At 37.3% G+C, this 23,544-nt stretch overlaps 1 protein-coding gene across 1 annotated transcript; it reads right to left on the bottom strand.

Annotated features, from left to right (window-relative positions):
• Positions 1-776: 776 nt before the first annotated feature.
• On the bottom strand, positions 777-21,453 carry C6H6orf163 (chromosome 6 C6orf163 homolog). The gene is made up of 5 exons (XM_076859475.1): positions 21,306-21,453; positions 18,151-18,245; positions 16,489-16,596; positions 9,680-9,882; positions 777-1,277 (listed from the first exon to the last, which is right to left on the bottom strand). The coding sequence occupies exons 1-5, from the start codon at positions 21,451-21,453 to the stop codon at positions 845-847; spliced, it is 987 nt and encodes a 328-aa protein (XP_076715590.1). The 3' UTR covers positions 777-844.
• Between the last annotated feature and the right edge of the window lie 2,091 nt (positions 21,454-23,544).

The following is a 23,544-nucleotide window of genomic DNA, read 5'->3' on the forward strand; positions in this document are numbered from 1 at the left end:
GCCCTGGAATTTTCCTCCTTATATTAGTCAAGTAAGAATTTGGTGGGTTTTCCATCTATTTGGCTTCTAGAGACACTATGATTAATTAGACAATGCCAGAGATCTATACTATACAAGTCAGAACATTGCATCCACTTCTTCCCCTTTGCTGTCCATTATGGTAACTATGATCACCCTGTCTTTGGCAACTGAGGGCTGCCACTTGGCCCCTTCCTCCCCGAGACCACAGTTCCCACAGTAATGTCTGGCATGCAAAGAAAAGCAACCACAGAGCTCTTCAAGGATGCTGATGACACCTCACAAATTTGTTTCTTATAGTTTTGATGAAGGGTACAACTTCTGGACCCTCCAAGTATGGGGAGAAAGGTTGTACATGACAGATTTATTCTAGCATTCCAATCTCTCTGAGCCTCTGAATTCCCTCATTAACAGTAAATCAAAGGATGTCAGGCATTTCCAGCTCGTTTATAATAGGCCATCTTTGAACCCATACTTCAGCCAACCAGCCACACAAACTATTAGTACCCTTTTAAACACTGAGCTATTACTTTACATCTAGAATCTCTGCTAAATGGGCCAATATCAATAATTTAGCCTGATCTAAGTTTATGTTCCTTCCATTCAGAACTCTTTTAATCATTGGCATCTCTTAATCCAATCAAGTTGACAATTCAAATTAACCATTCATCATAACCTGGAATGTGCTTTTAAGTATTTTGGTTTTCCATGCAATGTATATAGCCCAATAGTACCCTGTACAATACCAGGGGTTAATAGTGGTTTTAAATAAATTTATTAAGCCTTTTGAATGCTGTTTATGTGGAGACATTTCAGCTAAAGACCTCTATTCAAGAGTTGCTTCATTGTCCATAAGAAGATTGGAAGGTGTTTTCCTTCTTTCTGGCATAATAAAATCGGCTTGTCCTGGTGAAAGCTGAGGAAACGTATAATCGATGTATTTTTGAAATGCTGCTCTGGTTTCCTGTAGTTCCTCCTCCAGAAAATCTTTCCAGTTTGTCATGATTCCCAGTTGGTTTACTATGGACAGCAGCTCCCCCTGAGTGTTAACCAGCTTATCCATCACATTACCAAGAGTGGCCTGGTGTGTTTTCTCAGCTTCTTGAAGCACTTCCTGTGCCTCTTCTTGCTTTTGTTTCTGAGCTATGCCATAGTAGATGTTCATTTCATGTTCCTTTTCTCTTATTATCTGGTTAAAGTTCATCCTCTGGTCCTTAATGATGGATGCACCAGTATTCAGGAGTTCATCCATGGCCTTGCTACAAAAAAAATGATACAGTTTATTATTAATTAGATAGATTACCTACTAAAAACAGACTGATTTTCACTATATCCACAGATGTATAAGAAATCATTACATTACTGAGATGAGACAGGCTGCTGTAGAGAGCATTAGCAATGAATCAAAAAAAAATTTCATAACAAGGAGGCTATTCAGCTTCTTTGCTGTGGGATAGAGCAAGGCCTCTAGTCTAATGTCTCATGGTACATTTGGGGACCTGCATTCACTTTAGCCAGAAAAAATATGAATGAGTTTTGCTTAAAAATGAAGAAATAGTGACTGGGGTTGTGGCTCAGTGGTAGAGCGCTTGCCTAGCATGTGTGAGGCACTGGGTTTAATTCTAAGGACAATAAATAAATAAACAAATAAATAAATATCCTTCGACAAATAAAAAATAATAATTTTTTAAATGAAGAAATAGTTTCAAACTTACATACCCCTAGAGAAAATATATCAACCCAGCTACTTGATTTTAGCCAAAGGGAAGAAAACTCTATACCTATGGGCTAGATTTAGCTTTAACCCTGATTTTATCTGAGAGGTGTTCAAGGACAGCCATTTTAGATTTATTTGGTCTCAGGATCCTTTTTATACTCAGTTACATTTTTACACTTGAAGTTACTAAGGGCCCAGAGATCTTTTGTTTATATGAGTTGTATCTATTGACAGTACTAGAAGCTAAATGTAGACATTTAAAAATATTTATTAATGTAAAAATAACAAATCAATTACAAATGAACTTAAATATTTTTGTGAAAACCATCTCTTCTAAAACAATAAAATATTTGGTGAGAAGAGTGGCATAATTTTTTTAACATTGTTTAAAGTCTGGCTACATCAAAGCTACGCTTTCATATTATTTCAATCTATTGTGATATATTACACCATAAAACCTCTGGAAAATTTCACTAAACACTCATTAAAAAATGAGAGTGAAAAAAGCAGAATCATCAAGAAAGTATTGTTGATTTCATGGATACTCCCCAAATGTCTCAAAGACCCTGAGGGTCCTTGGACTATGTTTTCAGAAGCACTGTTGAATGATTCAGATGTCTGGTTATAATATATATAGTTATATATAATTTATAGCAGCCAACCCTTTGATCTCTTACCAGGTGCCAAACTTTTGTGCATGTCAACTCACTGACTTCTCAAAAACAATTCTGTGAGATAGTTCTGTTATTATGTTCAATTTAAATAACTTGTCCATCTTTACTTTTAGTAAAAGTGGCAAAATCAGCATCACAACCCATGCAGTCTGAATTCAGGGCAAAAACTCGAAGTCACTGTTATACATCTCTAGTGGATTTCTATAGTTTACCTAGTCTGAGAAGAACCTCTGAAGATCTGAGAATAAATAAATCTGCAAATGTTGGATTCAAATACTTACAATTGTTAATAAAATCCCTCCTGCTTCCCAATTTAACATAGCCTTTCCAAGATTTACCACTTACTCTATTGTCCAAATTCCTTCCTCCAAGATGCAATTAATCCTCTTATCTCTTATTGTTCCATCTTGACTTTTAAATTTGACAGACTTGAACTAAACATCATTTGTCCTTAGCCTCTCTAGTTACTAGACTATTTTTCTTCCTTTTCCCACCAACTAAGCTATATCCATTATTGATAGCAAGTGCTATCATTGGGCACTAACTGTGTCCCAGGGACTTTGCTAAGCATTTTATATTTATTATATCTCATTTAATTTTCATAAGAACACAATGAAGCTGGTATTATTTTATTTATTATTATTCACATGTGATAGGTGAGAAAATTGAGCCTTAGAGAGATTAAGTTATTTTTCAATGTCACACAATTGAGCAAGGGGAAGAGATCCTACCCTTAACCAATACCTGCTTCAATCTCATGAGACATCACTATAAATTTTTCATTGAGAGGGTAATACAGTGAATGTAACATTTTAGGATTGTTATTCCAGTAACAACGAGTGAACTAAATATTAGTGGGGTGAGTCAGAGAGACCAAACAGTACCATTTTGTAACATTCTGGAGGTGCAATGACAAGAGAGAGGGAGAGGAGACATAAACAAAGAAATATCAGAGTCACAACTGCTAGCAATCAACTACTGCTAGGATATAAGGAATGCACAAAAAAGAGGAATTTAACCCAACTTCCTGGCTTTCAACTCGGGCCCCAGTGGAATGGAGGTGGCATTAGTAGAAGTGACATTGTACGTACAGTTGAAATTGCACATCCACACACATCCTTAGGGTTTAGTCTGATATTTTATAAAATCCTTGGGTTGTTGGTAAGACTGTGAACGTGATGACAGGAGCCATGGAGCTTAGTTCAGAAAGAGCCAGAAGGAGCCTTCCTCGATCAGGTTTTAAGTCCCCAAGGAAGAAACTCTGCTCTTCTAAAGTCACAGCTCTGTAACAGGCAGGGTGATTTTCTTTCTGGGTTGCCCCCACACAGGAGGTGTTCAGGGGGGTGCCACTGCAAGTCTCCATAGAGCTGACTTTAGGTAAATCTGGTTTCAATGAAGTCTATATTAGATGACTCCTAATTTCACCTTCAATATTTTTTATTTTTATTTTATTTTTTAGAATTTTTTGTTGTAGATGGACACAATACCTTTTTATTTATTTATTTGTATGTGGTTCTGAGGATCGAACCCAGTGCCTCACAACTGGTAGGCAAGCGCTCCACCACTGAACTACAGCCCCAGGCATGAACATTTTTTTGTTGTTGTTGTTTTTGTTTTTTAAACTCCCTGAAATCAAAGTCTCTTCTCAGAAAGTTCTGGTATTTTCTGAATGTCCTTTCCAACTTCTTCTAGCCTACCTCAGGGCCCAGATTTTTTACCTTTGGGATTTACTCCTTTTTATTTTAGTCAGGATGTCTCTGAATTTTATTCTGATGATTTCCTGAAGGTATGGAGTTGAAGCCAGGAATGGGGTGGGGCATAGTGCATAGAGGCTGTGATCTACAGTGCCATTCATCTTTATGTTTTCGCTCTTTAACGTGGTAGTTGGAGTGGATATATTTTTGTGTGTGTGCCAAATAATATCGAATTTTAAAATAGCTAAGTTGAAGTATTGCAAAAGCTTAAAAGAATTTATGCTTTAAAATTTTTCTAAACATAAGCAAATCATTTGCCAGAAAAATAGTCAATTCTTATGATTATATATATAAAATATGTTTCCTCTAAAAGAGAGGCCTAGAAAGCACATTATATAAGGACTGAAGGAAATGGGCATATTAGTGCTCTCTGGTTTTTTTCCTTTCCTTCTTCAAAGTAAATCTTGGAATAATCTCTCCACAAATAATTTTTTTTAGCTTTTTACAATATTCTTCTTTATTTGTAATTATAAAACTTTACAATGATGTTATTGTAATTTTTTTTCTCCACAAATATTTTGAAGGATTGCTATGCAGAGTGGAGGACGGAGCCAGAAGCCAAGGGTGGAAATGAAGGTGAGGCTTAACATTTTGGATCAACGTTAGGAAAAACAAGACAAGTGGCAATGTTTAACGCTTGAACCAACAGCCTCCAATAGCACGTAACACTCCTGTCACTGGAGGAGATGGCTCACCAGCTGCTGGTTCAGCTCCATAACCTCCAATATCCATTCTGATTAAATGAATATCTATGCTCCTTCTCTAAGCAGTGAGGTCCATTTCCGTCTTTATCTCATAGACTCATAGTCTCATAGACTATAGACTTGAAATTCTGAAATTCACACATTTCAGAATGGTGCTGGTTAGAAACGTATTTTCAAAACAGTTGCAGTAAGTGTCCACACATCTGTAGAATTCAGTTTGATGTTTTATTTATTTATTTTTTTTAATTAATTTTTATTGTTGGTTGTTCAAAACATTACATAGTTCTTGATATATCATATTTCACACTTTGATTCAAGTGGGATATGAACTCCCATTTTTACCCCGTATACAGATTGCAGAATCACATCAGTTGCACAACCATTGATTTACATATTGCCATTCTGGTGTCTGTTGTATTCTGCTGCCTTTCCTATCCTCTACTATCCCTCAGTTTGATGTTTTAAAGATATCTCTCTCTCTCTCTCTCTCTCTCTCTCTCTCAAGAATGGACTCTTGAAGAATGAAAAAAAAAGTTATTTCTTTAAATTGATAAACACAAAGTCTTTATTTGTTTATTTTTATGTGGTGCTGAGGATTAAACCCAGTGCCTCACGTGTGCTAGTAAGTGCTTTACCACTGAGCTACCCCGGCCCTGAAAAAATAAAAATATAATAATTCAAACTTACTAAGCTATTGGGGAAAAAATAAAGCATAGAAAATTTGTAATAACAATTTATTTGTCTTCTGCTCTCTTTAGGGTCTCTTTTAGTTCTCTTCATTATTTTTAGAAGGCTGTTGACATGGTACAAGATATTTTGCTCATACATTTAAAGAAATATATCAATAAGCATTTCTTCTCTTCTACTCATTAAGCAAATTTTTAAAAAACTTTTCTTATACATGTTTTTGTTATGGTTTTGATCTGGATTGTTCCCCAAAGTTTCATGTGTTGAAGCTTGGTCCCCAGTGTAGCAGTGTTCATAAATGGGTCCACTTGGGAAATGACTGAATCATGAGGGCTCTGACCTCATCTGTAGATTAATCCACTGAGAGATTCAGAATTTGAATGTACTATTCAGAAGTGGTAGGAAGTGGGGCTGGGGTGGTGGCTCAGTGGTAGAGCACTTGCCTAGCGTGTGTGAGGCACTGGGTTCAATTCTCAGCACTGTGTATAAATAAATAAAATAAAGGTCAATTGACAATTAAAAGATATTTTGAAGAAGAAGAAGGGGGGGGGGGGGGAGAAAGCACAGAACCTAGTAGAAGGGAGTGGATCCTTGGGGGCATGCCCTTGGGAACTATATCTTGTCCCTGGTTCCAATCTCTCTCTCTCTCTTCCCCCACGCACTCCCTGGCACCCTCTGGTTCCAGGCTGCCATGAGCTGAGAAGCTTCCTTTGCCTTGTTCTTCTGCCATGATATTCTGCCTTACCTCAGCCCAAAGCAATGGAGTCAACTAAGCATGGACTTGAAATCTCTGAAACTTTGAACCAAAATAAACTTTTCCCAGCTGGGGATATAGCTCAGTTGATAGAGTGCTTGCCTCACATGCAAAAGACTCTGGGCTCAATCCTCAACACCACCAAAACAAAACAACAAAAAACAAACAAACAAACAAAAACAAGCAAAATAAACTTTTCCTGCTTTAAGTTGTTTTATGTCAGGTTTTTGGGTCACAGTGATGAAAAGCTGACTAACACATTTCTACTGTTCAACCTCCTTTCTACATCTACCAGTAAAAATCCTGGATCTTATTTTTTTTTTTAATATTTATTTTTCAGTTTTCGGCGGACACAACATCTTTTGTTTTGTATGTGGTGCTGAGGATCGAACCTGGGTCGCACGCATGCCAGGCGAGCGTGCTACTGCTTGAGCCACATCCCCAGCCCCAAAATCCTGGATCTTAAAACACTAAGAACCAGTATTTCATTTCCCCCATAGGGTATTTCTAAATTATGATGAGATTTGTTCCCAAAAGTCATTTGTACATATAATAGTAGAGCAAAGTATAACATATTAGATAATTTGCCTAATTAGGCAATGAATCCATTTTTCATTTGAACTACAACTTTTAACTCTACTTCAATCAAGTATAAAAATTGTGCTTGCAATTTTTCAATTCTGATTTTCTACCCTGGACATAAGGAACCTATGGCTTTCTGGTTTGATAGGAGAATTAATGATACCCTCAAGCTGGTGCTTTAGGTATTATAGAAGATATGGGCAGGTGGGGAACGTCTCTAGAGGCCAGCCTTCTGCAGCACATTTGGATCTTAGGGTTATTAATACCCTTGAACTTTTCCATTGGCTCTGCCTCATTATACACCAAACCTTCTCCTTCCATGTTTTTGTTCTTTCTGTTCTTATTCTTTTGCTTCTCTCAAAGTGGGATCTTCCATCTTCTAAGGACCAACCCAAGACCAACTTTCTCAAAAAAAAACCTACCTTTCTACTACCCCATCCACACTTTATCTTTCCAGGACTTCAAACTCTTCCAGAATCTAAACGTTACCTATGCCAGTACATCCAGGCTTGCTCATCTAATTACTTCACCTAATGTGCCAGAACTTCAGTGCCACATCCACAGAAAGCATCTAACTAGCTCTGAAGAAGAATACAAATCCCCTAGATAACTCATATAACTTCATGTAGATCAAGGTAGCCTAATGGAAGGTCACAAACTTTGGCCTCATACAGGCCAGGGTTCAAATCAGGCCCTATCATCTCCTCTCCATGTGACCTTTGGGAGTTTGCTTAGTTTCTTTGTAAGACTTGGGGATCTTAATCTGATGATATACAGGATGACAGAATCCCCCAGGAAGGGATATGAGAATTCAATGAGAAGTACACAAAGGGCTTTTGTATACTGAGTACTGAATAAAGGGTAGCTGTCACTAGGAATTACATGACCACAAAAATTCCTGAGCAGTTCCTTCATTCATGTCTTGCCTTAGATTATAATATAATTAGAAACTACCCACGCTGAGATATTAAAAAAAAAAAACTTTAAAAGTCTCATGTCTCCTGAGTAATATGTTTAGAATCTAATCACCGTAATTCACAAAAAAAGTTGTCTGTGCATTTAACAAATTTCTCAAAATATGTATGTGTTCTGAATCCTTAAGTCTTACATGAAAATTTATAGTCAAATAAAGAATCTATGATAGAATTCTAATTAGTGGTCTCTTTACATACATTAATTTCTATAAATGTTTTAAACAACACTGGAATCCAACAATATCTAGAAATTAGATCTGGTATGGATGCAGGGTTCATTTGAGCAGAACAAATTTGAATAATTTGTTAAATAAATATTTAAAGAATACTAGCCATTTATCAGGTTTTCTTTCAGACACTTGGAAAACACCAGTGAACAAAACAGACATTTCAGTTGGATATAAACAACAGATATAGCAGTTCCCTAGGCTCAGTCTATTAATTCAGTAGAAGATGGACACTGAAAATCTTATTTCAGTTAAACACAGGAAAGTGGTGGAAAGAGGCAAAAGCAATAGAGCAAGGGAGAGATCAGGAGACTGCAGGTGTGTATATGTGTGTGAGGAGTGGACCCAGAGGCTCCTCAGGAGGAAAACCCCCCGCACATGGAAAGGGAACAGAAAAGAGGAGAAGAGAGTCCATTTTCCACTGCATTGGACCACAACTCATTCTCTAACTCCCTCCTCAAATCCTTTCTCACTCTCCTCTTCTACATCCACAATGATTTACAATCTATGCAGAAAGGGAGATACCCCTGAAACTGCACAACTGTATCCCTCATTCTTGTTTATCTGTCCCTCCTTCAGGATTTTACCTTTAGTGCTGTTCTAATAGTTCTAATGCAAAAGATTTCACTGATCAACTATATACAAATGCATGTGCTTGTTAACTCAAATGGCAAAACAAAAGTGACAGGCCACAGTCTAGGAGGCCATACAGGGAGGTCTCAGTCTCAGTTCTATGCTGCAGCTCTATGATCTTGGGCAGGTCACTTGTATCCGGAAACTGTTTTTCACTTGACAATTCCTGTGCTCCTCACTGCTGTCCTATTTCACCAAATGTTCATTATGTACCTAGAAAGGTTCCCTTGATGCACATTCATACACAAACACATGCACACATATATTGTGATGGGTATAAAATGATTTTTATTATGTACATATATGTGATTATCACAAGCATGTGATTATATACATATTTACATCAAGAGGGTATGGAAGGATACAAAGTATAATTTAAAATGATTTTCTCTGTAAGGAGGGATGAGGAAGCATTAAGCTGGGATATGCAAATTTTGCTCTATACAGGTCCACAAAGTCAATTTTTTTTTTTTTTTTTTTTTTTTTTTGCTAAAGCAAGAAGTAATATAACCACATAGGAACTAGGATAGAGGATGTAAAGATTGACTTAGGTATTTAAGGGGAAATGTTTCTTGATTTCCTCTCCTCAGCTTCTTAAAACTGGAGATCCAGAGTGAAAAACATAATATTTAAGTGTAGTTATCTCTTGAGAAGGGAGATGGATATGGAGAACATATGGAAGCTTCTTAAGTGTTGGTGATTTTCAGTCCCTTTATAAGATGGGTAACAGGTCCTTCAGTATTTGTTTCTACTTTGCTTTAAAACACACACACACACACACACACACACACACACACACCCCTTCTGTAAGATATGTTTGCTATATTTCATAATAAAAATGTAAAAATTCCCCAAATGGGGAACATCCACCCATGTACCTTAACCTTATCCCTTTCTTCAGGTAGATTTTTGATAACAGTCAAATACTAATTTGCAAATGTAATCAGTGGAATACCTTTTTTGGGCTTCTAAAAGATCCTGAGCGATCCGTCTTTCTTCTTCCCTGGCTTTCTCCACAGCCTCCATCTTCTCCCTGTGGCACTCCATCATAATTCTTTGGATTCTGTGCACCATGCGTTGTTCTGCAGCCATGTTTTCTCTCTTCATTTCGTTACTCATGTTTCGAAACATTTCTGTCTTGGTTTTAGCTTCCATGTCCTTAAGCAATAGAATGCTTGGTTTAGATGTTACAGCCTTGATGTTTTAAAATATTTTAACTTTTTTTTTTTTTTTTTTTTTGTGTGTGTGTGTGTGTGTTTTAAAGTGCTAGGGATTGAACGGGGTTCTCACACAAGTTAAAAAAGTGTTCTACCTCTGAGTTATAATCCCCAATCCCTTAAAATGAATCCTAAGAGGTAATCTAAATCATAGATTTATCCACCTGAAGAAGTGTGCACCTGTTAACACTGATAATTTAAAAGAATATGGTGCATGATATGTAAAACTTTCATTTATGTGATGTTAAATAAAATCAGGAAACTATAAACTATGTACATAGATACATATACTGTGAACATATTGAAATGGAATATGCAAAAAGGAGGGGTGAGAATAAAGGTCTTTTTTTCTTAACTGTCATATTTTCATTACAACTTTTTAGAAAGACAATAAACAATTCTGCTTTAGTAAGTCCTGGGAAATGGTGCAATAATTATTGTACTCAGTGACTTCTGTGTAGGAGAAAACCTGAGACTCAAGCAGAAAACAGTTGTACATTACTGTAGTCAAAGGAACCTGCCTTCCAGTCCCCACTGCTGTTGGAATATTCAAGCTCATTTGTGTTGGGAGGTACTTTCTCTTTCATAAAGGAGACAGAAACAAGTGTTTCATTACTCTGTGGTTAGGAGAACTTGTGAATGGCTTTCAGACAAACAAAGAAAGGAAGCACTAGTCAAACCAAGATTTGTGGGGAAAAAATAAAACCTCATATATAGTTATAGAGGAAAATTCTGTTAGTAGACATTTTAGAAATGTGGCCGAATATTATGGTTTGGATATGAGGTCTCCCCAAAAGTTCCTGTATTAATTCAGGAATATTCAGAGGTAAAATGATTGGATTATGAGAGCTGTAACCTAAGCAGTCCATACTTGTTTGAATAAACTGACTGGATGGTAACTATATGCGGTAGAATGTGGATGGAGGAGATGGGGGCAGGTAGGGTATGTCCTGGAAATGTACAGCTTCTCTGCAGTCCCTACACTCTCTTTCTTTCTGCTTCTTGGCCCCACCAAAAACTGAACAGCTTTCCTTGGGCCCTTCTCCTAAAGATGCGTTGCCTCACTTAAGGCCAACAACAATGGAGTCAGCCATCTATGGACTGAGATCTCTGAAACTGTGTTCCCCAAATAAATTTTTCCTCCTCTAAGTTGTTCTTGTCGGGTATTCTGGTCACAGTGATGAAAAGCTGAGTAAAACACTTGTTCTCAGAGTATTCACTATCAGTGGAAGAGACCAACAAACTAATTTTGCAATGAGTCTTGTAGTAGGAATACATGCAAGAAAGGAGCAGTTGGTTCTGTCCAAGAGTTTCAAAACTTTCATTTAATGGTAAACTTTTATCTCTACTTTAGGGAAGATATCAAGAGAACATAAATAAAATTATTTCACACAAGTCAGTGGAAGAATTAGGAATGAAAACCAAGGTTCTCAATGACCAGTTTCTCCCTTGCTGGTTATATTGGACTTTTTCAAGAAATTTATCCGTTTATTCATTCAAGAAACACTGCAAAATCTTATGATATAGTAGCCTCCCTGTCTCCACCTGCCTATCTGGCCGCCTGCCTTCTTTCCTTCCTCACTTTTCTTTACTGCAGAATATCTTCTCCAAATGAAATATCACCCAAAGTTGAAAGGAATAAAACCAATAAAGTTTTCCTGGTTCACTTTTGCCTAACACCCTTCAAAACACTTTCTGTAGGGGGCTCCTAGGAAGCTGGTTCCATTTACTATGTATCCAGACAGAATCCTCAGCAGAAGTTGAAAGTTTTCAGAAAAACGAAATTCCTCTTAGTTTATTAGAAAATATTTTAACAATTAACATATTTGTTAGACAACAGCTTTTTCAAGAGAAGAAAAGTTTTCAACTTCTTACTTTGGCTACTCCAAGGTGAATATTTTTAAGAGAAAAGAAAAACCAACTTGAAGAATTTCTCCTGAGTGACCTTAGTTGATGGATTTTGAAAAATCTTTATAGGGAAATATTGGCCACTTAGGAATGTAAGCTACATTTTCTATATAGCAAAAGGCTTTGTCTCTAAAACTGCTTGAAAATTAAATATTTTGAGTGAAAATGTCTTTAACCACTCAGTTTACTCATAAAAAGACTATAATAAAACACTAATGTTTTCTTGGTCATCTGGGCTCAGTAGACAAAGATGAATGATTGTACTAGGGTAAAAATTTCATATGGTACTCAATAATTGTTCAAGTTCATAGAGCCATTTGTCTCTGCCATAAATGACTTCAGAATGAACTGCTGTTTGAGACTTGATAACTGCTCTTTGTAATTTTTCTTACTCTTCTCATGCCTCCTTGGGTTGAGGACTGTCTGTTCTAACTATCGGTGAGCCCCCTTTTGTCTAGTTTCCAGCATTTAATCTATTTTGGGTTTAAAATAGCAAACCACCAAGGTTGTTGGGTTCAGGATGTCAAGTAAGTATAATGACATCTGAATGAGGATGGAGGAGTTCTACTACAGGAAATAAGCCTGAGTTTTTCTCTTGTTGTTAGGGGTGTTATTAAACTTGTAGAGGATATCTTAACTTATTTCTTTGTTTTCAAGTATGTGTGTGTGTGTGTGTGTATATATATATATATATATTATTTATTTATTTATTTATGATACCAGGGATTGAACTCAGGGGTACTTGACCACTGAGCCACATCCCTGACCCTGTTTTGTATTTTATTTATTTTTGTGGTATGGAGGATTGAGCCTAGGGCTTGTGCATGCAAGGCAAGCACTCTACCAACTAAGCTATATCCCCCCAGCCCTTAAGTATATTTTCAATAATTGAGACTGCAAGATGGTAGAGCTTTAAATAGGTGAGCTATCATATTACCATAACATATTTCTCCTTAAATCACTGAATTTAAAAAATAACATCTCAGCCCTTTATTTTGGCTGAGTTCTGAACTAGGATTTGGAGAATTAAGCCTCAGTCTCTCTTTTATGTAATGACCTAGAAAAATCCAAATCATTGTCAGTAAGCCCCCTTTTGTCTAGTTTCCAGCATTTAATCTATTTGCTACTGCCTCACTTAGCATATAGAGTACATATTATGTACTATTGTTTCATTCAGCAACCTATTGTTTGACAGTGTTCTTATCCAGTGTAAGATTTCCAGATAAAACTGCTTTTACTGAAATATATCTTGAATGAGTCAGCCCACATTTTGAAGATATTATAGGAAACAAACTTCATGAATCCCACTGTGTTTACAGTACAAATATCTGTTTATGTACAAATATCTGACAAGCATTTTTACACAGTGTCTCTCAGAAACTTCCTCAGGTTTCATGACAATGAATATCTGGGCCTCTCTTGAGTGTCTGATTTGTTTTTACCTTATGGACATGGTGGTCCATGGCATTTTCCTATTTGAACTGGGCATGGGCAGTGAGATGTTGCAGCCCGTGCCAAGACTGGTGGTATTGGGCCACTGGAGCCAAACAGAGAGCATTCTATTATTAGAACCCAGGGGAAGAGCTCTTTTCTCTGTTAGCCCCCTGAGGGCAAGGACAGTCCATTTAATCTCAACTAGTACAGAGATAACATTTGGTAGATGCTCACTGTCAGATCAATGAAAACATGGGCCCACAGACCTTGAACTGTTCATATGTTATGTTTTTTCTTTTCTTTTTTGGTGTGTGTGTATGTGTGGGGAATCAGGGGTTGAACTCAGGGGCACTTGACCACTGAGCCACATCCCCAGCCCTATTTTGTATTTTATTTAGAGCCAGGGTCTCACTGAGTTGCTTAGCACCTCACTTTTGGCTAAGGCTGGCTTTGAACTTGCAATCCTCCTGTTTCAGCCTCCCAAATTACTGGGATTACAGCCGTGTGCCATTGTACCAGAGTTAGCTATAGTTCTTATTAAGTTAGTCCATACCTAGGGCTAAGTGTCTGCCACTTTCCTCCAGCTTTTGCCCATGTACCTTGTCCTTCTTTGTTTCTCCCTTGGCCAAATGTGAAAATATTTCTACATTCATATCAGATGTAAACAACATACAGAACTAAATAATGAATCCCAGGACCTCTGCCTGGAAAGTTTACTAGTTATCTAGAATCATGTGTTTGAACAGATTGCAGGTTAAAAAGAGTTCCCTCTCATCTTGTAATGACAGATTTGTGGGACCCCAATAGACCTCAATGAAAAACCAGCCTCTACCTCAGAGCAAAGCCTGTCCAAGGAAGGGGGAGTGACCCTTGTCCTTGGAAAGACCCACAGAGCACTCCTAGGCACATACCCACCCTGTTGAGTTGTTTATCTATAAATAACAGGAGAGATCTGCTGCACCAGGTATCCTGACTCAGTCAGGCTAGGTGGGGACCAATAGCAACCCCCTAGCAGCCACCAATCAGCATGAGACAGGGAAATACCTGGGATGCCAGATGATCCTCCCAGTAGTTTATGGTGGTTGATAATGGGTTGGGAAACCTTTAGCACAACACCCCTCTTGGCTTAAACCAATCAGTTCAAAGGAATCCCCCTTTCGCACTAACCAATCACCCTTACCCAACTTGTTCTCGCCAGTGAATGTGCTAATCATGTTTTAGAGTTGTTTTATGATTTTCCCGTGGTGTGTGATGATTTGCTAAGAGATCCTATGATGTATGTAGGGTCCCTGCCTTCCCCAAAGAGTGTATGAAACTGCTGCAAACCCTGGGCTTGGGGCCTCTCAGCGTCACCAGTTGCTGTGTGTGCGTGGAGTACCGAGCTAGCTTGCAATAAACACCTCTTTGCTGCTTACATGGATCTTGGTCTCTGGTGGTCTTTTGGGGGTCCCGAATTCGAGCATAACACTCCAGGAGCCGAATCTGATGCAATCACACAAGAGTCTTTATTGCAAGCTCAAGCCTGGACTCACAACCATTTCTGACGCAGCGATCCCGAGGAGTGAATCCTGACCCTTAGTTCAATGATGATTTATAGGTTTTTTAGAGGGATACTCTATGTATCACAACATCATACAGAAAATCATTTCACACCGCAGGAAAATCAAACAACTCTTAACATTGATTAGCACATTCATGGGCCAGAACAAGTGAGTAAGTGTGATTGGTTAATTCAAGTGGTGGATACATTTGAACTGATTGGTTTAGGCTGCAAGGGGTTGCAAGAGTGTATATGCTAAACTTGCAGGGTTGCCTAGTCATGTTATCAATCATCAAAACTACTGGGAGGGCCCTTGGTATTTCAGGTATCTTCCCTGTCTCACTCCGATTGGTTGTTGCTATGGTCCGAATTAGGGCTCAGGCATTCTTTTGGTCTTTTAACTCTTGCATTTGCTGAGTCAAGGACATCTGGTACAACAAATGACTCAGCAAGGTAGCTATGTGCTTAGGTTTTTCAAGGACAAGGGTCACCTCCCGCGTTGGACAGGCCCTGCTGAGGTAGAGGCTGGTTTTTCAAAAATGGAGTCACATTAGTTCCTCAATCTTGTGACTGCTGTTCTTATAGAAAATACTTCAGAGACAACTCAGATGTCTGTTGGGGTGCCTAGGAAAGCTGAAAGTGACTCTAAGGAATATGATAATGAAGGAAATGGAGAGGAGAAGCTGGCCACTTCCCTTATCTCCCTAATTTTTTTTTTTTTTTTTTTTTTTTTGTGCTGGTGAGGTAAGCACTACCAACTGAGCTGTATCCTCAGCCCCTTATCTCCAATCTTTAGGCAAGGATCAAAACAGGATGACCTTGGTTGTAAAGTAAAAGAATGTACTTGCAAAACATTTGAAGAGGGCTGGGGTTGTGGCTCAGTAGTAGTACACTTGCCTGGCATGTATGAGGCACTGGGTTCGAGTCTCAGCATATATAAATACATAAAATAAGGTCTACCAACAACTAAAAAGTCTTTTAAAAAAATCTGAAGAAATCCACCTGCACAGTGGGCATGCAACCTACTGTATACATTCCCTCTGCTTGTAGGGATGGTGCAGCATTCCACAATACCCTGGCCTGCTACCACTGAGGAGTACATAAGTTATAAAATGTTCAAACCTCTCTGTTGAGTCCTCTAAGTTCTTTGGGATCAATAAACAGTACACTGGGGCATTTGCAGCCCCAGGCTGAACCATGTCCCTCTTGGCAGTATAGCACATGCAAATTTAGGAAAAAGTAAGTCCAGGAGAAAGAACAGAATAGCCTGTTTCATTCATTCAGTGCTATAAGGTTTTCCTTCACATATATATCACTGCTCCATAGAGCTCAGCATCTCTTCTGTGAATCTCCAGGGCTTCTCTCCATAATTCTATGTAACACCACACAGACTTTACATATTATGGTATTTGCTTTCATTCTTTTGTCAACTTAAGTAATTTTTTTTTTACTAACTTCAGCATTTCTTTTTCTTTTTTTTAGTGCCCTTTCCAGTCAACTACAAATATATCACATTAAGATATAATTTTATGCTACTATTTTATAAATATCTGCACCCTTATAAAATGCCAAAATAGTAAACATAAGTAAGGTTGAGTTATCATTTGATTTTTTTTGTAACTTCAGCATTTATTAAAAGACAACAACAAAACCACTCTAACAAACCTGTAAATCTTTCTGATGTTTCTCTTCCAGAACCTGGATTTCAAATTTATGTTTGGCAGTTAGATCTTCAAATACTTTATCCACTGCTTGTTTTTGGAGTTCATTAGCCTTTGAAAGAAATAGTCTAATTATTTATTAAGACATCAAGATGAAAATAGGGTAAACTATCACTATATGGGATGCTGGTCAATCTGATTTTCACGTTTACTAAAAATTAGCAACACCATGGGGCCCTATTACTTACTCTATTCCCATCTCAAACTTCCCATAGTGCCCTGGCTGTCTTCACCAGAGATCCTAACACATACCAATACTACAGCTTTATTGTATATATGCTGCTGCACTGTCTTTTCTCCTTGGCACTCTATCTCTTACTTGCTTAATTAGCAAAGTAACTTATGCTTATCGTAGAAAATGTGGGAACAGAGACCAGACATGCAAAGCTACAAAATGAGTAGGGAGACTGAATACTATCCAGATCCCCTGCTTCAGGGGTTCAGAAAGAAGTTTTGTTAGTATTTTGAAGAGAATATCCAGACAACTAGATAAACTTATTTTCAAACAGTAGACTATTTACAAAAGCATCCACTTATATTAGAATGCATAAGTAACTGATGACTAATAATCAATTCAAATTTTATTACTAGTAAAAAAAAGACAAGTACTTAAATTTGATATGTTACTCTTTGCATTGCTTTTTTATGTTCAAAATATATTCAAACAAAACTTTTGCTGGCACTAATATTGGGCAATTCTAATACTATTAGCTATAATGTCTATTTTATGAAGAAATCAAAAAATAATATTCTAAGAATTGTGATTTGTTTTGTCCTCAAGGAGTTTTAACTCTCTTTAATAAGTCATGTATATTATTCTACCTATGACTTGAAGAAGTGGGGGCTGCAGGATTGAGACTTTGTTCAATTACCTCTGTGAGTCCCAACATTCAAACTGCCTCTATGATACTCAGCAATCATATGAATGAGGTATCAAGAATTTGGGGTTTCATTTGTTTAAGATGGGGGTCTCAATTTTGTTGCCTAGGCTGGTCTTGAACTTGTGGGCTCAAGCAATTCTCCCACCTCGGCCTCATAGATAGGTAGGACTACTGGCATGTAGCACTGTGCCTGGCAGTATGAAGATTTTTCCCTTGATGAAGAGGAGTAGGCCAAGATGAAGCATTTGAAAAAAATGGACATTATTTCAGGTGTGTTGTACACCACACAAAAGGATGATATATATTAAATACAAGACTATAATAATCACTTTACAAGTATTCCCTTTTCCTCTTGAGGTTTAAACAAATGAGAATAAAGGAGGCAGGAGTCATCCACACAAAGAGGGCAAGTTAAAAAGAAGGAAGCTTCTGATAGGGCCCTCTTCTTATAAAGCACCCACATATGTGCTAGGCACATTATTTCATTGAGCTCTCATTCCTAAAGAATAGGCATTATTATTATCTCTCTTTTATTTATGAAGAAGCCAAGTTGAAGAACTTGCCTAAGTTCCCATAGCTAGCCAGGACTCAGGCCTTTCTAGCTGACTCTGTAGACTATGCTCTTGCCTACTGAGCTATATAGTATTGTTTCAGACAATTCTGAAAAGAATTGTCTGCCAAAGAACTAGAAAGATGTATTTTAGGTTGACTTCTACTTCTTTTACCTGATTCCATACTTTAGCTTCTGCTTTTACAATCCTTTCTTTGAATGAGATCTCTTGATACCTCTCTTCTTTATTCAGAATATTTGCCCCAATATCTGTGTATTTAAAGAGAAATGATCATAAAACCTCCATAGATTGTTTCTTGGATTTCCCTTCCATCATTATCTAGTTATTTATGTGAGCCATCTAGGAGTTATAGCCTTTTAGGAGAAGTCAATTCTCTCTTTTGTGTGTGTGTGTGTGTGTGTGCGCACGCGCACGTGCACTATTAAATCCAGCATGCTAAGCATATGCTCTACCACTAAGCTACACCCCTAGCCAACAACATTTTTTTAAGTATTAATCATAGATTTTTTAAAATTTTTAATTGAATTTTTAAAAAAATAAATGACAGAATGCATTACATTTTTTATTACACATATAGAGCACAATTTTTCATATTTCTGGTATATAAAGTATGTTCACACCAATTCATGTCTTCAAACATGTACTTTGGATAATAATGCCTATCACATTCCTCCATCCTTGCTAACCCCCTGCTCCTTCCCTTCCCCTCCCACCCCTGTCCTATCTAGAGTTAGTCTTTTCCTACCATGCTCCCCCTCCCTACCCAACTATAAGTCAGTCACCTTATATCAGAGAAAACATTCAGCATTTGTTTATTTTTATTTTTTTGATTGGCTAACTTCACTGAGCATTATTTTCTCCAACGCCATCCATTTATCTGCAATTGCCATGATTTTATTCTCTTTTATTGCTGAATAATATTCCATTGTGTATATATACCACATTTTTTTTATCCATTTACCGAAGGGTATCTAGATTGGTTCCACAGTTTAGCTATTGTGAATTGTGCTGCTATAAACATTGATGTCACTGCCAACAACATTTTCTTTAAAGATTCCTATTGAGGGGGCAAGTTTTTCCCTAACTGATCAGGAGAGAACTCAGCACTATTAGGCCTAAGTAGACAGTCATTCCCCTCATCATGCCCAGACCACACAGTAGGCAACTAGGGAAGCAAAGTGAAATAAATGCCATTCCACATTTTACAAAGTAGAATGGTGAATGAATATCCAAGATATATTAGTATATCAGTACATTTTCAATTCCTCTCTCCTTGATCCTATCTGGGTACTGGTGCTATTTCCATCAGGAGAGTAAAAGCCAAATGTCTTCCTTACATTATATACATGCCTTTCTTCAGTATGGGTTTACCTATTTCAGATGTAAAGTGAGCTAAGGAGTGGTTTATTATTTCTCTGTCAATGATCTAACTTTATTTCCAAATAACAAAAACCCCAAAATAATACCCTTTCTACCCAGAAAAGATCATAAGTCTAGAGGTTAGAGAACATGTAATATCAGATAGGTAAGAACAGAGCTGGACCTGGAGCATGAGTCCTTCAAGCTGGTCACAGGGTTTGCCCACTTTCTCACAACTGAGTGATTGTCAGAGGTGGCCAACAAGCTGTTACAGGAGTAATAACCTTTAGGTGCTGAAATTGTTGTACACAGTGATTTTTCTTTCTAAATTCTTATAGTACTTACTCTTCATTCCATTCATTCTCACATCTTAGATAAGTTGAATTACTAACTTTTCATGTGATTATGTTTTGATGATCAGCCTCCTAAAATTACAAAACACACTTTATAGTGCATTGTATCTCTTGTGGTGCCTAGCTTGGCAATACGAGTGGACATGCGTGTTTATCTGCTTAGCACCTCTTCTCTCCCTCTGGTAATAGGACCCACTTCTCTCAAGAAATTCCCTCCCTCACTTGAGATCATTCCGGTAAGACTGCCAATTGCAGCATCCAAACTTCTGGTCTTTCTTCCACCCCTCTCTAGGTCAGAAAAATTAGCCCAGGATTGAGCATGTGCTGAAGCCTGGCTATCTATGCTCTTCATATAAGGATTTAAGGAGAACATATCTCTTTTCCCTCTGAGATTTCTAAGATGGAGATAACAGATACTTAGAGCTATTTGAGTCCACACCCCTCCTTTCCCAGGTGCATAAGCCTGGCTGCAGTAGTGAACAATTAAGCCAACTCACTAAGAAAGTAAGCATGACAGATTGAAAGCCTAAAGTCAAGTTTCTCTATCAAAGGGTCAAGAATTTCATTTTATTCAGTATAATCTAAGTTGTGTTTCTGTCACCAGCAACTGAAAATGCATGTGTGGAAATATAGTCTTCGCCACTAGATCATCAGTGAGTTTTAAAACATAGGGCAAATACTATGGTAGAGATGGACACACTATGAAAAATCTCAACACTGTGTAGCTAGTTATGAAAGACCTAGGAAGAAAAGTGACTAATTGTGGACCACTGAAGTGTGGAATTTCATAAAAATGCGATACAAATATAGGTTGCTATTACCTTTTTTAATGCTTAAATTTCCTTACTTTATATTTGTTATTCTCAACTCCCATCATACAATAGGTTACCTGCAGAGCTTTTTAATAATGCATATGCTGAGAAACTGCATACAAACAACTTGTATGAATCTAAAAGTCATTATGTTGAGTGAAAAAAGTCAATTTCAAAAGGTTATATACTGTGGGATTGTTTGGTAGCAAACTCAATCATGACAAAACTATAGTGACAGCACCCTCACAGTGATAAAACTGTGGTGGTGACAGAGAACAGATTAATGGTTTCCAAAGTTTGAGTTAGAGGAAATGAAAGAGTTTGTTACATAAATAGACACATGCAATCAATGTCATAAAAATACACACTATGGAAAAAGTGCATATAAAGTCTCTGAGTTAATATTAATAGCATTTTTCCAATGATAATTTCCTGGTTTTGACAAAGTACCAGGATTGTGTGAAATACCAATGGAAGAAGCTGGATCATAATGTCATCAAAATGCTCTACCTATTTTTGCAACTTTGAGTCAAACTATTTCAAAATAAAAAGTAATTAAAAGGTAAGAAAAAAATATATATGCTGAGTTCTGACCCTGGAAACAGACTGAGAGGCTAAATACCTTACCTAATGAGTACAATTGGTAAGTGGAGTTGCTAAATTCCAACACATATTCTTTCATGGTAGACAAGCAACTTTGAACAGGGAAAAGCTGATAAAAGCCTACATAACAGAAAGAATAATATATGACGCTTAGAACAAAGGAAAACTAATAGTCACTTACCCAGTATATCTTTATGAGTGTAAAAGCGTGTCTTGAACGGCTTGTAATCATGGATTCGTTTGAAGGTTTCTCCAAAAGGAGCTGGTGGAATTATTTTATTACAAAAAGCACAGCAAACAAAGTTTGTATAATCTGTATTTCTGATCATAGTTAAAATTTCAGATGTCTTCTATTATTTCCAGTTAAAATAATCTTAGGATCAGGAAAATTATTTTTAAGAGAAGCTAGAATTTTAAGAAAGCTGCAAGACATTCAGGGTTTTAGGATAAAACTAGAGGCTGGTGAGGACTAAATGATTTACCATGATTATGTAGTTATGTGCCTAATTTAAAGAATGGTACTAAAAGCCTCTGCCATACAAAGTATGGGCACTGGATTTGGGAGGATTTAAAAGTAGTTGCTCCCTTCCAGCCTTTAGCATAAGTTGTTAACACACTTAGCAACTGTTGCCAGGTAAGACAAGCTTTGCTCATAAAAGCAACTTGAAATAATGACAAAAGGGAACATAATGCAGCCACTGATTTTCCTGATAGTTTCTGTATTAGTTTCCTGTTGGTGCTGGACTAAATTAACACAATCTTTATGGCTAAATACAACATAAATTTATTCTCTTGAATTCTGGAGGTCAGAGTCCAAAATGAGTCTTTTAGGGACATTTCTGGTTCCTTCTGGAGGCATTAGGGGAGAATCTCTTTCCTTGCTTTTTCTAGCTTCTGAAAGCCATCCACATTCCTTGGGCCCATGACTTTGGATTATATTGCCTTTTTCCTCCAGCTTCCCTGGTGATATTGATTCCTCCTCTGATCTTCTGCCTCCCTCTAAGGACCTTGGAGATTACAATAGTCCCATTGAGGTAATCTAGGATGATTTCCGCATCTCAAAATTCAAAGCTTGATCACATCTGCAAAGTCCCTATATATAGTAACATATTCACAAAAGGCATCAGAGATTAGAATCTGAACATCCTTACAAAGGAGGAGAACATTATTCAGCTGACCACACTTTGTTTAAATTTTTTTTTAAAGAATGAATTTTTAGGGGCTGGGAATGTGGCTCAAGCGGTAGCATGCTCGCCTGGCATGCGTGCAGCTCGGGTTCGATCCTCAGCCCCACATACAAACAAAGATGTTGTGTCCGCCGATAACTAAAAAAAATAAATATTAAAAAAATAAAAAGAATGAATTTTTAGCCAGTTGTAGTGGCACAAGTCTGTAATCCCAGTGGCCCAGGAAGCTGAGGCAGGAAAATTGTCAAGTTGAAAGCCAGTGTTAGCAATTTAGTAAGACTCTGTCTTAAATTAAAAAAATTTAAAAAGGGTGGGGATGTGACTTGGTGTAAAGAGTCTTTGGGTTCAATCTCCAGTATCCACTCCCCCAAACAAACAAACAAAAAAGAATGAATTTCTTTCAAGACCAAGGTAGTTTCTTATTTTTTTCAGGTTATTTATAAATGTGATGCTTTGGTGACCTGGCAATAAAACATAAATATCACAATATCTTAAAGGAAAAATTAGTCCATAAGTCAGTATTCAAAATGACTAAGCCTGGTTTTTAAAATAACCTAGCTAATTAATTTGTACCTATAATTTTAGAAAAACATTCTTAGAAATTCTGACTATTACAAACATCTGTGCAACCTGATTATACTAAGTGACTAAATTTTTAAAAGTTGTCCAACAAAGTAGTACACAGCATCTACCAGGCAGGACTGATCTTGAATTGATGCCATCAATGAAATTAATTTCAACAATAGAACTCCCATAGAACCCTGGTGAGAACTAAATGATTTACCTCGGACTAAGTTTGTCACAAAAGTTACTGTGGAGAAAAGGTTCTGCTCTGCTCTGAGTTATCCATGATGTATAGAATAGCAGTTTTCAAGCTGTGCTTAAGACTGTGTTCCTCCATTTTATTGTATGTGTTCTCGTCACTCGGCTACCTCAGTCCTGGGGAGTAGAGGCATGGAGTCAACACACAGACACTGGGAGTTTAGTGAGAGCTGGCAGGTGACAATCAGTTGAGTCCAACCAGCTCGTTTAATGCAGAAGTGATTACAATTGATATAGAATGCATCTTCCAATCATACATAAGAAAGCAGGTTATATAATACCTAGAAACCAATCATCTTATGATTAATGTAGCTGCACTATGAGGAAGTTCTAAATATTGCTATGCAGTGGAAGGCAGATTGGAAGGATCATTTTCCCTAGGGGAGGGGACCTTATGAGTTGGGGGTTTCA

Source organism: Callospermophilus lateralis, chromosome 6 (genome assembly GCF_048772815.1).
Source record: "Callospermophilus lateralis isolate mCalLat2 chromosome 6, mCalLat2.hap1, whole genome shotgun sequence".
NCBI classification, from domain to species: Eukaryota; Metazoa; Chordata; class Mammalia; order Rodentia; family Sciuridae; genus Callospermophilus; species Callospermophilus lateralis.